The sequence below is a fragment of the Echinops telfairi genome, unplaced genomic scaffold, assembly GCF_000313985.2.
Source record: "Echinops telfairi isolate 266 unplaced genomic scaffold, ASM31398v2 ScPeMD7_1713;HRSCAF=2227, whole genome shotgun sequence".
Classification (NCBI taxonomy): Eukaryota; Metazoa; Chordata; class Mammalia; order Afrosoricida; family Tenrecidae; genus Echinops; species Echinops telfairi.
In genome coordinates, this window is record NW_022105611.1 from 10,116,094 (window position 1) to 10,130,550 (window position 14,457).

Consider the following 14,457-nt stretch of genomic DNA (forward strand, 5'->3'; position numbering starts at 1 on the left):
TCCCTCACCTGGAGACCCACCCTGTCAGCAGGCACTGGAGTGTAAACCAAGTGGACAGACTTCTAGGACACACGGACACACACACACACACACACACACACACACACACAGAAGGCAGACTGGAGTGGGCTCCAGGTCCCTGGAGACTCCAATGATGAGTTTCCTGAAGTGATCAACATGCAGGCCTCCGGACATGCGAAACCTGCTCACGCCATGCCCCTCGGGGAATTGGGAACACTGATGACTCAGGGGAGTTCCACAGGGAGAGAGGTTGTCCCTGGAGTGATGGCTCTTCTCTGATTATAATCAAAATGCCACAGCTGCAAGGAGGTCCAGGTTATGAGGACTTTGGGTTGGTGGCCAATTATTTCCATCTTCTGACATGACAGTGACTGTCTGATTTCCTTGAGTATAGTGCAAAGTAACATCTTGCTCAATCCCTGCTAGCCTGAGAATCTTTTTCAAGGAGTCCAATCAGTGAATACTCATAGGGTTTGTTGATGAATTAACATGACTCGTGCGATACCATAGTTTGAACCGCGCAGTGAATTTGCCATTCTATAAAATGGAAGTGGTTCTGCTTCAGCCCATTGTTCCAGCCACTGGATCAGTGCAGCTCACTGAGGGCTTTTCTCGACTGTACCACCCATGATGTCCTTTCCCAAAGACTTGTCCCTCCTGATTATATGAATGGGGGCTGAGTCCATGAGACGAAGTCTCACCATCCTTGAGTCTCCGGAGCATGCCCACTCTGCGTCCCTCGGGCACTCCGTGATCCTGTCAACATGCCTCGCCAGCATCCTCCTCTGCCGGCACGTGGACTCGTTCGCTTTTTCTCTGTCCAGCTCTCGTGCTTGTGAGGCAACTGGAAATACCACGACTTGGGGCGGGCACACCTTCATCCTCACAGCGACACCTTTGCTTTTTAACACTTTAAAAAGGTCTGTGGAAGCAGAATAACACTTGCATCTGGGAGGTACCTTGTTTGGATTTCTGTCAGTGTTTGTAGAATGACTAGAACATGCCTGGCTATCAGAGGGCCTGCCATGTATCCAGCTGTCACTCAACAAGCAATGGCATCCAGGTGAGTGGCCTCTTAACAGGAATTGACAGAAGTTGATATGCTTTTTGAGGAGCCCTTGTTGCATAATGGGCTATGCATTGGGCTGCTCACCACAAGGTCAGCAGTTCAAAACCACCAGCTGCTCTATAGGAGAAAGAGGAGGCATTCTTCTCCCATAGAGAGTTACAGCCTCACAAACCCACTAGGGCAGTTCAACAGTATAGGAATTGACTCAATGGCAGTGGGTTTGGTTCCAATCCAGCCAACATGGGTCATATGAAGCCACCACTGCCTGCTTTGTTATAATACTGAACTAGGAAAAGGACAGGCTAGGAAGAAAAGTCTGACAATCTACTTCTGAAATTCAGCCCATGAAAACCCTATGAACCCTAACCGTCGAATCCCGTCAATCACAGGAATAAGGCAGGATCCGATGATGTTTTGTTCCCTTGGACATGGGGTCACCACGAATGGGGGGCTGAGTTGATGACAGCTAACAACAACAGTGTGCTCTCCATCATTAAGACTGGTTGGCCGCTTCAGCCATCCCTGCCATGAAGGACACTGTGTCCTTGGACGCGATGACTTTCTCGCAGGGATGTATATGTGCAGGTCCCTCGAGGAGATGAGAGGAGTATTTGAGATAGAGCCACATATTCCTCTCTTCTCTGGAAGATGTTCTCACTTGGTGGAAACCAGTGTTCCATGTTTGTTCAGTGTTTAAGAAAGACAGGGAAGCCCCATATTAGACACAGCTCTGGCTTGTGGGTCCCTTCTCGGTTGTTTTAAACTGCGCCTTTACAACAAAGAAAAAGGGATGGGGATTGCAGGATTTGCTCTGTGCCAAGTATAGGTTCAGGCTGAATAAAAGGAAAATACCTTTTTTTGAGCATCTACTATGAGTGAAGCCTTGAGGATAAAGTGGGTAGGGAGTTTCTTTGTTCCTGTGCTTGTGCAAGCTAGAATTTTCCAAGGGATCCAATAAAGGGCCAGTGTGTAAAGCCGAGGAACTTGACACGTCTACAAACCGCTGCTGTCAAGGTGGTTCCTGTTCATGGACACCTATGTGACCGAGCTGGGGCTGTTCCCCCAGCCTTCCTTGGCTGTAATCTTTATGAACACAGCTCACCTGGCCTGCCTTCCGCAGTGGGTTTAAACCCTCTGAGTGGGTTCAGACGGCCATCCTTTAGGTTAGTCGGTGACCAGAAACCACTCAGGGCACCGGGGGACCTGACTTGGCACACAGCCAGTGATGACTGAGCAGCTGTTTTTATTCCAAAGAAACCTTTGACAGGATCGCCGTCACTCCGTTGGCCTTCGCCCTCTATCCAAGCCTTGGTTTGGTGTCCTCTATCTCGTGGTGCTCACACACACAATGCCTTCCTCGGCATGCCGATCTGGCAGCGGCGTGCTGCTCATGTTGGAAGGACGTCCTCGTCCACTTGCAGGAATCACGTGGTTAGCTTGGGCCCATCCACAGAACCACAGAGTCCAGGATAATCTTCCTGTCTCACGGTGCTTAACGTTAAGCACACCTCTCAATCTCTTGTGCCATCTTCACAGGTTCTGGGGACATCTCTAAAGGGGAGCATATTTGATGTTCCATAACCATGAGACGCATCAAGTAACGTGCCTCGTTCTCCCTGGCCCTTTCCTCCAGCTCTTTCCACCTGCACATTCCAGCCTCGTGTGTTCCTCTGGAAGTGGGGCCTGCAAAACTCAACCCTCTGCCCAGCAGGGAAACACCGGTGCCAGCACACCTGGCGTTATTGATTGCCTTTCAGCAGCCCCGGTGGCATAGTGGGGACACAGCGGGCTGCTAACTGCAAGCTTAGAAGTCCGAAACCACCAGCTGCTCCCTGGGGGAAAGACAGGGCTTCCTACCCCCACGGAGAGGTACACACTCAGAACCCACTGGGGCCGTTCTCCCCGTTCCGACAGGGTCATCTACTCGATGGCAGTGAGATTTATTCAATTTGTAAAAAAAACAAAACAACAAAACCAGGATCTGCGAAGTGCGAGACCCGCACTGAGCAAGTCTCTCGGCATCACCTCTCAAATAGCATGTGGTTCCCTTCCTGCTTGTGTGTCACCATTTGGTATGTCTCACAGTGCTGTTGTGTACTTCATAGACTCGAATATAGTGTAAGTATAACTGGTAGATGCTCTGAGAAACCAAACATGTGTGTGATTCACTTATTATGGTGCTCTGGAACAGAACCCAGAGTCTCTCCAAAGTATGCTTGTATTGTTATGATCGACGATTAGTAGCTGTCCCTGCAGCCAAAGCCCTAGTCCAGGGTGTGGGCTTTTTACCTTGGGAGGAGTCAGAGTGGGAAAATAAGCGGGGGAAACAACACACCGCGTGGTGCAGCAGGGAGTGCCCAGGCCCCAGAGGCAGGCAGGCTTTGAGTCCTGCCTCACTGCTGGATAGCGGGATGGCTGCCTCACACGGGACAGCCTGTTTAAATTAGCTTAGTCTGCATTTCTGGATTTGTAGCACCAGGGTTCTACATTGCAGGGCAGTTGGGAGAAAGGCATGGGACTATGTGTTCAATAAACTGCCCTTGCCTCTTTCCCACAGTCTGTCTAGCCCAGGGTGTCTTTGAAGCATTGGCATCAAATCCTGACATCGCCGAGAACTAAGTAAAAAGCTCCTTATCTGGAACTCCAAGCTGATCACTGAGGTCGGGAGTCTGGGCTTTTGAATCAGACCCACCTATTTTGAGTTTGGTTCTGCGACTCCACAGCTTCCACTTCCTTTTAGCTTGTAGAATCTCATTTCCTCTAGGAGGCTACACATGCTTACATGGCAGACCTACTATAGGAAATAATCAGAAAATGGAATCCACTTTGTATTAAGCGCTTTGCATGTTCCTCCCATCGTATCTCCACAACAGCCTTTTAATCTGCCTTTCATACATGAGTGCATAGTCCACAGACAGGAATGGCATACATCTTTGTCTCCAAAGCCCGTCATGTAACCCCTAGGCCATCCTGCCTCCCCAGTAAACAGAATGAGGCCCTATATTTAGAGTGCTTACCATGTGCTGTAGAAGACAGACCAGGCTGTCTGTTCTCACCCAGATTTACGGTCTCAGAGACTCTGAGGAGCAGTTCTGCTCTGGCCTGTGGGGTCACTGGGTCGGAATTGACTGAATGGTGGGAGATGGAGTGCAGTGCTGGGCACCTGTTTCAATGACTGCCCTTTTGCATGGGAGAGGCTGCTTCGCTCTTGTCTTCCAAGCCACTTCTCCACTTGGCAAGAGGCCACACCACACGGAACGGCAGGAGGCACAGGAGGGACGGGAGAATCTTTGTGTTACTCACATCTAATTCCACGTGTCTAATAGACTTGTTAAAAGCACCCTGGGTAGAAAGTGTGAGTCTTAATGGCATTTTATAAAAGTCGCTGTGATGAATTAGCACATAAAGCAAATTAAAAACAGCTTATCGCTTTTTAAATTAGGTGATGGGGGCACGGCAGCATTTTCCCCAGATGTGAAAATTCGTTAATATCCAGAGAACCTAGAAGCTGCTGAAAAGTGTCAGCTGTTTGCCTTTAAGGGACCTGACAAGTCTGAATCAGAATACTTCTACAGGGGCAGACCGGCCAAGGGAAACAGGACTGGTGGAAAGAGCTTCTCCTGGGCACACCATTCTCCAGGGGCAGGCGCGTGAAACTTTCACTCCAGATTGCCTGTCAGCTGGCGGCGGAGTTGCTTGAAGAAACAGGCCCTATCCCCTCTCCCTGAGATAGAGAGATATTGAGGCTTGAGGGAGTAAGAGTTTTCAAAAGTCTTAGAACTTTGTTCTCCTTCAAATTGATTCCACAGATGTGTTCTGAGGGTCTACTTTGTACCAGGCACTATACAGGGATTGAGAGGTGTTTGAGATGTCTTTGCACAAAACCAAAAAACAGGCATTAAATGGTAGAGCTAGGAACCAGATCCCTTGATCCAAAGCCAGTACATTTTTTTAGAATGAAAATTATAACATTAACTCCAAATGGCATTACTGTCAAGTCTGTTCCATTGCAGGCCAGTGTTAGGAAACTTTACCTATATCACTTCATTTGATCCTTACCACAGCTCTTTGAGGAAGCTGGTGCCAATACTATGCCAGTGTTACGATTAATGAAACTGGAGGCCCAGAGAGGCGAAGCAACTTAGCTTAAAAGTTGTGAATCCCAGATAACCTGACCCTAGCATACACCTTTGTAACACCACTTGTCAGTGTGCCTGATGGCTTCTCCACACCCCCACACGTGACCTCCAGAAATATCCTACAGCCAAACCTGAGGTTTAAAGAAGTGTAGGTATGACACTGAGACAAGAAGGTTGCTTTGGGACTTAGGGGAGGCAATCATCATGGTGAAAATGTAAGGGAGGACTGAAGGTGCATTTCACTCCTGGGTTCTGAACCATGTCTGTAAGAGCAACAGCTGGGAACGGGGCCATATACAGAAATGGCCAAAAACATGGCTTGGGAAGTCAGATGGACATGGTTTGTATCTTGTCTCTATTACATGTGCAAGTAGAACATGAAACAAGTTATATAACTTTTTTTAAAAGCATTTTATTGGGAGCTCTTACCACAATCCATTCATACATCCATTGCGTCAAGCACATTTGTATTTATGTTGCCATCATCATTTTCAAAACATTTCTACTTGAGCCCTTGGTATCATCTCATTTTTTTCACTCCCTTCTTCATGAACCCTTGATAATTTTTTTTCCATGTCTTACACTGATTGCTGTCTCCCTTCACCCACTTTTATGTTTCCCAGCCCCCTGGGAGGGGGTTATATTTAGATCATTGTGATCAGTTCCCCTCTTACCCTCCTGGTATCACTACTCTCATTTATCTGTCCTGAATTCCCCATGTTTCCAGCTCTTATCTGTACCAGTGTAGATCCTCTGGTCTAGCCAGACTTGTAAGGTAGAATTGGGATCATGATAGTGAGGGGGAAGAAGCATTGAAGAACTAGAGGAAAGTTGTATGTTTTATCAGTGCTATCCTATACCCTGACTGGCTCGTCTCTTCCTTGTGACCCTTGTGTGAGGGGATGTCCAATTGTCTGCAGATGGGCTTTGGGTCTCCACTCTGCCATTCCCCTCATTCACATCAATATGATTTTTTGTTCTGGGTCTTTGATACCTGATCCCATCACACAGGCTGGTGTGCTTCTCATCTAGATGGCTGCTTGTTTGCCTTTAAGACCCCAGACGCTGTATCTTTTGATAGCCAGGCACCATCAGTTTTCTTCACATTTGCTTATGCACCCATTTTGTCTTCAGCAATTGTGTCAGAAAGGTGAGCATCACAGAATGCCAGGTTATTAGAACAAAGTGTTCTTGTATTGAGGGGGAAGTACTTGAGTAAAGGCCCAATGTCTGTCTGCTACCTTAATTCTATTTCCCCATCATTATATATGAATGTATTTACATATGTACATGCTTGTATTTAGACCTCTATAACTGTCTATTGCCTCCTAGTTCTTTTCTCTATTTACTTTTACTTTTCTCGCTATCATGTTCGACGTTCATTCAACTTTCGGTAATAATTCCTCTTGGCTACATTACACTTGATCAAGCTCCATCAGGCATCCTATGCCCTCCTCGCCATCGATTTTAGATCACTTGTTCCCTGGGTTTGTAGACACCCCTCTTCATTTCCTCCACCTCTCCCGTATCCCCCCAGTACCGTCAGTGCCATTGTTTTCTCCTCTAGATTGTTATATAACTTCTTGAGCCTCTTTCCTTCATTTATAAATTGGGGGATGCTAATGTTTCCCTTATGGTTGCTTGAGGTTAAATGAGACAGTTTGGGGCTGCCTTATAAAGGCACAAGTGATGGTGGTAATTATGATGACTATCCCTGGATGACACAAACATTAAGCTCTTGACTGCTAGCTGAAAGGTCAATAGTTCTAACGCTCTCGGAGGCTCCTTTGAACATGGGCCCAGTGGTTTGCTAACAGAAGCCTTGGAAATCCTATGGAACAGTCCTCTTCAGAAAGTATGGGGTCACCATGAGTCAGAACTGTCTTACCTAACCTCGCTGCCACCAACATCATCTCGCAAGTGAAGTATGGTCAAGGTGAAGAGCACTGAACCTAAGACTTGGGATCAGGAGACACAAGCTCTGCCTCTGGGTTAATCAGGTGACCGTGCCTCTTCTGTAAAGTAGGCTAAGACTCTATCTATCGTACCTTGTTCACAGGAATAGAGCTTGTCTCAAATAAGATAGTGTGTGTTGGGTCCTCATGACTCCCTGAGACGTGATGAGTTGCTATAAGGCATCATGGGATTTAGCATTTCAGTGCACTGGCAAATATTTTGGTGTTCCAGTCAACGGGTGCCAAGCAAAATCAGCGAAGGGAAGAGGACCATGGAGCAAAACTCCGAGGAAACTATGCACAAGCATCCCGGAGTCCTCTTGCTGTAGAGTTATTGCTAGTTTCTCTAGTAACTAACTGTGACAACACATATGAAAGGTTGCCCCTGATGGTTTATATTATGGGCTGGTCAAATAGGCACCCTTTTCCTAGCACATGGCAAAACTGCAGAACCTAGAAGGAACGCATGGATCAGCATAAACCATGGCACTTGCATGGTTTAGGCATCCTGAGCTATTCTGCTCAGGGAATGTTGGAAACCCCCTAACACTGAAGTTCCCATGCATCAGTCAAGGCCTCAGGCCTGCTGTGCGAACAGAGTGGAAGCTGTAGAATGGGTTTTTATACTTGACTTGTAGCCATTGAAGAAGAAAAGGGGAGAAGGATGGAACAGCAATACTTCTATTTATGGATGATGAGTTGGGCCACTAACTGCAAGGTCAGCAGTTCAAACTCACCAGCTACTCTGAGGGTAAAGGATGAGGCATTCTGCTCTTGAATTACAGCCTTGGACACACACAAAAACTGGTCTACTGTCCTGGAGGGTTGCTATGAGCCGGAGTGGTCTCTGGCTGTGAATTTTGAATGGTCCATGTATTATTTTATGTAGCACTTACTTCTTAGGGCGATTCCACCATGGAGGGACTGTTGTCAGCCTGCTGGTCATCATCATCACGGTTATACACAAACAAAGCGAGGCCTAGGAGTAGTTGACACTGTAACCAACTGTACGGAAAACATTGAAGCCATTGAGTCAATTAGAACTGCCCCTATGGGTTTCTGAAACTAACTCTTCACTGGAGCAGAGAGCTTCAGCTTTCTCCCATGAAGCAACTGGTAGTTTTGAGCAGCTGACCTGGTGGTTGGCAGTCCAACGCACAGCCCACTGTGGCACTAGGTCTCCTAACCAGCTGCGCAGCTAGTAAAAAATAGGACCGAGATATGACTGTGGCAGTCTGGCCCTGAGTTTGCATTCTTAACAACTTGATTGTTGGGGAGCCTTGGTGGTCGACATGTTATACAAACAACATCAAGGTCAGCAGTTCAAACCTACCAGCCTGCTGCAGGAAAAAGATCTAAAGCCTAAGAAACCCCAGATCATGGGGGTAGAAATGATTCATTCAGGGTGAACTTGACCAAGAATGTCTTCACAACATTTCCAGACCCAGGGACAGAGTTCCTGGAAGCAGAGATTGTGTTGCAGAAGATGTAACTTTTCCTGCAGTAGCTGAAAGCTCTCACTGCTGTCTTCAGCTCTTTTTCAGTTGCCATGACAGCAGAAGTGACATTTCTTTCATAGGGACAAAAGAAGAAAAGAAAATAATCAGACTTGGTTCTCAGTGATTTTTTTAAATCTGTTCCCCAGAGCCAACTAGTTCTACATTCATAGTGGTTACACATCAATGAAATTCATAGAACGGAATAAAAGAGACTTAACAGGGAGGTGGTGAAATCTGGTATTCTAGAGAAATCAAAGCTCTTTCTGTGTGATGGTAAATTTTGAGAGGGGAAGAAAGGAAGGAAGGAATGGACAATATATGACTTGAGACAGTGTCAGCTCCCTCAGGTAACAACTTGCTACCAAAATCTCATTTGTCATTTTAACTGTGTTTCCAGCCCTCTCTCCCAGTTAGAGTATCTTAAGCTTAGCAAAGGCTCTTTAGTACAGAAAACAAACCTTCCAATGCAGTGTGAGACATGCTATGATAAGGGAGGCTTAGTATTCATTCAATGGGAGCAAAAAAGAGATGTGCATAAGTTTACCTATATACAGAAGCCTATACTCACACACATGAAGGAATCCTAGTGGCACTGTGGGTTAAGCATTGGGCTGATAATCTCTAGGTCAGCAGTTCCAACCCACTAGTAGGTCCTGGGAAGAAAGATGAGGCAATCTGCTCCCCTAAACATTATAGCGCCAGACACACCACGGAGCAGACACACTTTCTCCTAAACGGTGGCTGTGGGTTGCAATTAACTCAACGGCAGGGGCTTTGGGCGATTTTTTTTTTTTTTGGTACACACACACAAAGACAGACAGACAGATACACAAGGAAGCTTTAAAAGTTAGTGATGAAACTATTATAATTTCATTTTCCCTTCATTTGTGAGACTTTGTTTTCTTTTATTACAGTTTAGCCACTTGTTCATGCTATTCCGTTGCTAACTTCTACACCCATCATTTCAGTGACAGTTCAATGCTCTACTAAGTGGAAGCATCAGAGTCCCCTTCAGTGGGACGATGAAATTGCTACCACTTCCCCCCAAAATAAAGGCAAGACTTCTACAAGCTGGTGCACTCGAGAGGATGTATTCGGAGCACATAGTGCTTCATTTAGAAAGAGGTCCGTGTTTCTCTGTATGATGGACTTCTCTGTAAAACCAGGCACTTTAATCTGATTACAGCTAGAGAGGGAGAAATATTTCATTTCCTGAGCTGCCTTTATCTCTTCATGGCTTTTACACATCTGATGGTCTCCAACAATAAGAGATGTTCCCCACAGTTAAGGGTCTGATGCCCGCCATTGCCACCACTCAGGAGAAGAAAGAGCCAACCTCAATTTGTGATCAACAGTCAGAAGGTGGCAAGTTGGTGTCGAGGAAATGATGGTTCTTAGAGCAGAGAGAGAGTACATGAAACTGGGAGTCCTATGTCAGAGCCTCCAGATGGTCCTAACACTGTTCTCTCTTATCATTCCTGCAGAGCCATGTTTGACTATGACAAGAGCAAGGACAGTGGACTGCCGAGTCAAGGACTTAGTTTTAAATATGGAGATATTCTCCATGTTATCAATGCCTCTGATGATGAGTGGTGGCAAGCCAGGCGCGTCACACTGGAGGGCGACAGTGAGGAGATGGGAGTCATCCCCAGCAAGAGGAGGTAAGAATGCCTTTTCTATTTCAGAATAGCTGCTCTTCAGCCACCCAGGTAGAGATTGGGGGGAAGTTGTTCAGGAAAGAGATATTTAAAGGAGATCGTCAGTCCATAAGAAAATTGTCAGTGGTGACGGGTGACACATACTAAAAGTTGTTATTCAGCTCATTTTAGGATTTGACTCAAGTTGTTGGATATGACAAGGCAGGAAGGACGAGCTTTCACCAGTATTCAATGTTCAGCACACAATTGAAGATGCTTATCAGCTTGTATGTGATTTACAAACCTAGAGGACTTGTTCTAGAGACAGTATTTTCCAGAGAATTTTATCGTTTATCAAGGTCAATGTAAATCTCAAATAAGGTAGATGATCTTCTAAGCTAAACTCCTGGATATGGAGTTCCTCCAAATATTGATAGACTAAATTGAAAAATCTCCATTTTATTTTTTTTCCTTTCAAATAATGTTTCTCTTAGTGTGATAATTTTTTTATCATTTTATTGGGGGCTCATACAATTCTTATCATAGTCCATACATACATCCATTGTGTCAGGCACATATGTACATTTGTTGCCATAATCATTCTCAAAACATTTGCCTTCTACTTGAGCCCTTAATATCAGCTGCTCATTTTCCCCCTCCCTCCCCACTTCCCCATCCCTCCTTAACCCTTCATAATTCATAAATTATTATTTTGTCATATATTACACTGTCCAATGTCTCCCCCCGCCCTCTTTTGAGATTATAAACTGTCAGACCATGTTGACAATTGGTTTTCAGTTTTCTCTCACCCCGATCTGCAAATCTCAGCTTCACTTGGATCTCTCGTTCTGGGTATGCATTGAGGACTATCATACTCTTTCTCCTCTGAGCATTTTTTCTTCAGGGCTGCTTTTGAAAGGCAGAAAAATGCTTCAGAACAGCCAACTCCTTCATCTGCCCCAGCCGTTTCTAATTACCACCACCTAGAGAGGAATTTTTATTCCCAAGAATCGTTTTGACACTAGGAAATAGAAATTATCAGTCTATACACTGTTAAATAAAATAGATGTGGTGTGACACTGAAGTCCAGGATCACACTTACTCAAAATCGTAATGATTTTTTTCTTCAGTTGAAGATTTCTCAAAGGGCCTTTCTAATACTCTCATATCCCAAAGTCCCAGGGTACACTTAGAAATAATCCTCAATGCAGAAAGATGTTCAAGTGCTGCTACCTACTAATCAACATAGTGAATGAGCTGGTAAAAACCATGAAGAGAAGATAAGAATTCTAGCCAAGAATAACTCAGTAGGGTATGTGCACCCCAAGGAAGACTAGACCTTGTACTTAAGTGAACAGAGAGTGGGGAGCACATGCATTGTTCTGTTGCTGCTCCCTCACCATTAGTGGGATGGGGGCACAGGGAAGCAGCTGCATTTCCCAGGCATCTCCTCCGTCCCCATGCCTCTGCACCTCCTACTTGCAGATAGTTCACTCCTGCTATTTTTGGGATACCTTTTATGCCCTGACACTGCATTGTGAGGAGATACAATAGCTTGTGGTGTTTATGGTCAACATCAGTTTGTTTATTCAGGGCCCCAGTATGCATTTTGGTCTGGTTTCACTTAATCATCAGAGTTGGCTGGCCATTCTCTAGAAGGATCTATCATGCTGAATAATGGGGGTCCAAAAGATAAAAATGAGGTGGTGGAAGGAAAGCTATGAGGAAGTAGTTTCCTACTCATAAAAAATAAATCCTTTTAATGGTCAGATCTGCCCATATTTGGCATGAGCCACACGGAGGAGTCGTGAGCCAGAACATGTGGTGCCCCATAAAGGGAATATTATAAAAGCTTGTATGTCCTACTCGCCCCAATCACTTGTCTGTCAGTTTGTGGTGTTATGGTGGCTTACATGTTGATGTGATGCTAGCAGCTGTCGCTCTGGTATTTTCAGATACCAAATTTAACACGTTTCAGCAGAGCTTCCCGATTAAGAACAGACTACAAAGAAGGAATAGACTTGTCCAATTCAGAGGACTTGGCTTCTGAAAACCTTAAGAACAGGAGATCATTGTTATATAGACAGCCAGACATGAGCTCTTAGGTTAGACAGCACTCAAAATATGACTGAGAAAGAACTGCCTTTCAAAGCAGAGGTAACCGTCACTATGTGGATGAAGCAAAGCGCGTGGGACCTCCATGGGCTGATGGGGCAGGACACGAGTTGGGTACAGCTGCAAACATCTTTACTAATTGGAACTTGGAAAGAACAAAGTGTGAATCTTGGAAAAGTGCAAGTAAAAATTAAAAGGAATGTATAAAGATCAATGTTTTAGGTGTTACAACCAGATGGTTTACTATGTCCAGAATGACAAATTCAAGAGGAATAGAGTGACTTTCTTCATCAAAAGGACATTGCAAAATCTTGAAGTACAACGCTGTCTGTGATACAAGGAAACCCAGTCAATACAACTTTCAGTCAAATTGATTCACAAAGTACTAAAGTTAGTGTGATACAGAAACTGAAACATTCTACCAATGTCTTCGGACTCAAATGGATTATACATGCAATCAAGATACTTTTGATCATTATTGATTATTGGAATGCAAAAATTGGAAAATATTGTCATAGTGATGGAAAGTAATCTGGAGATCACATGAGGGTTCACATAACTTCATCACAAATACCTTTTTCGGCAACAGATGTCAACCATACACATGATTTTCTCTAGATGGGATACAAAAAATGTAATTTACTACATATATAAGAAGAAAGGAATAAACTCTATATAAGTAGCTAAAATGAGGCCAGGTGTCAATTGTGAAACAGATCATCAATTGCTCATATAAAATTCAGGCTGAGGTGAAGAAAAACTTTTAAAAGTCCACAAGAGCCGGAATATGACCCCGAGTATATCACATCTGAATTTCAAAGACCATCTGAAGAACAGATTTGATACATTGGCCACAAATGACAGGAGACCTAATGGGCTGTGGGATGATGTCAAGAACATCGTCTATGAAAAAATAAAAAGGTCATTAAAAAGAAAAGATCAAAGTGTACAGTAGCTAAAGTGGAAGAACTGATGAAGTCAAAGAGCTAAACAGAAAACTTCAAAGAGCAGAGTTAGATATTCAAAAAAGGAAGAACATGCATAACAGATCTTAAACTGAAAGAAATGGAAAAGTTAAATCCTCACATTGCAATATTGAAAGACTATGAGCAAAACATTGACTTATACAGAAAACATCAAAAGAAGGTGGAACGAATACACAAAGTCAGTGTACCAAAAAGAACTAGTCGGTAATCAACCACTTCAAGAAGTAGAATATGAGCAAGAACCAACGGTACTGAAGGAAGAAGTCCAAGCTGCACAGAAATCAGTAGCCAAAAACTAGACTCCAGGAATTGATAGAAAACAGCATCATTGATATCACACGCAAGCAAAATTTTGCTGAGGATCATCCAACAGTTGCAGCAGTACACTGAAAGGGAACACCCAGAGATTCAGGCTGGATTTGAAAGAGGATGGGAAGCAAGGAATAGCACTGCTTATGTCAGATGAATCTTGACTGAGAGCACTGTGTGCCCCAACACGTCTAACTTGTGATTGATTGACATTGCAAATTGTCCACTGCGTGGATGGTAACGAACTATCAATAGCCTTAAGAAAAAGGGGAATTCCAGAACAATTAATTGTGCTCTTGCCAAACTTGAAATGGATCAAGAAGCATTTTTGAAAACAGAACAAGAGAATACTGCATAATTTAAAAACAGAAAACGTGCAGAAGGGTTATATCCCTTCTTACCATACTTATTCAATCTGTATATTAAGCAAATAGTATGAGAAACTGAATTATATAAAGACGAATGCAATTCAATCTGTATATTAAGCAAATAGTATGAGAAACTGAATTATATAAAGACGAATGCAGTATCAGGTTTGGCTGATATCAGTATCAGAAAAGGCTCATTAACAATTTGTGATATGCAGATGACAACCTTGCTTGCTGAAAATGAAGAGGATTTGAAATACTTGCTGATGAAGATCAAGGACTGCAGCCTTTAGTATGGATTACAACTCAATGTAAAGAAAACAAAATTAAAGAAAACAGAAATCCTCACAACTGAATCA

At 44.2% G+C, this 14,457-nt stretch overlaps 1 protein-coding gene across 20 annotated transcripts in view; it reads left to right on the forward strand.

The window, feature by feature from the left end:
* The window catches only part of DLG2 (discs large MAGUK scaffold protein 2), a 1,827,487-nt gene that overhangs the window by 1,749,185 nt on the left and 63,845 nt on the right, over nt 1–14,457 (forward strand). For all 20 annotated transcript variants that reach the window (XM_045293139.1, XM_045293148.1, XM_045293133.1 and 17 more), the window contains one exon: nt 10,168–10,344. In XM_045293139.1, coding sequence (XP_045149074.1) covers nt 10,168–10,344 — 177 coding nt within the window. The remainder of the gene's footprint in view (nt 1–10,167; nt 10,345–14,457) is intronic.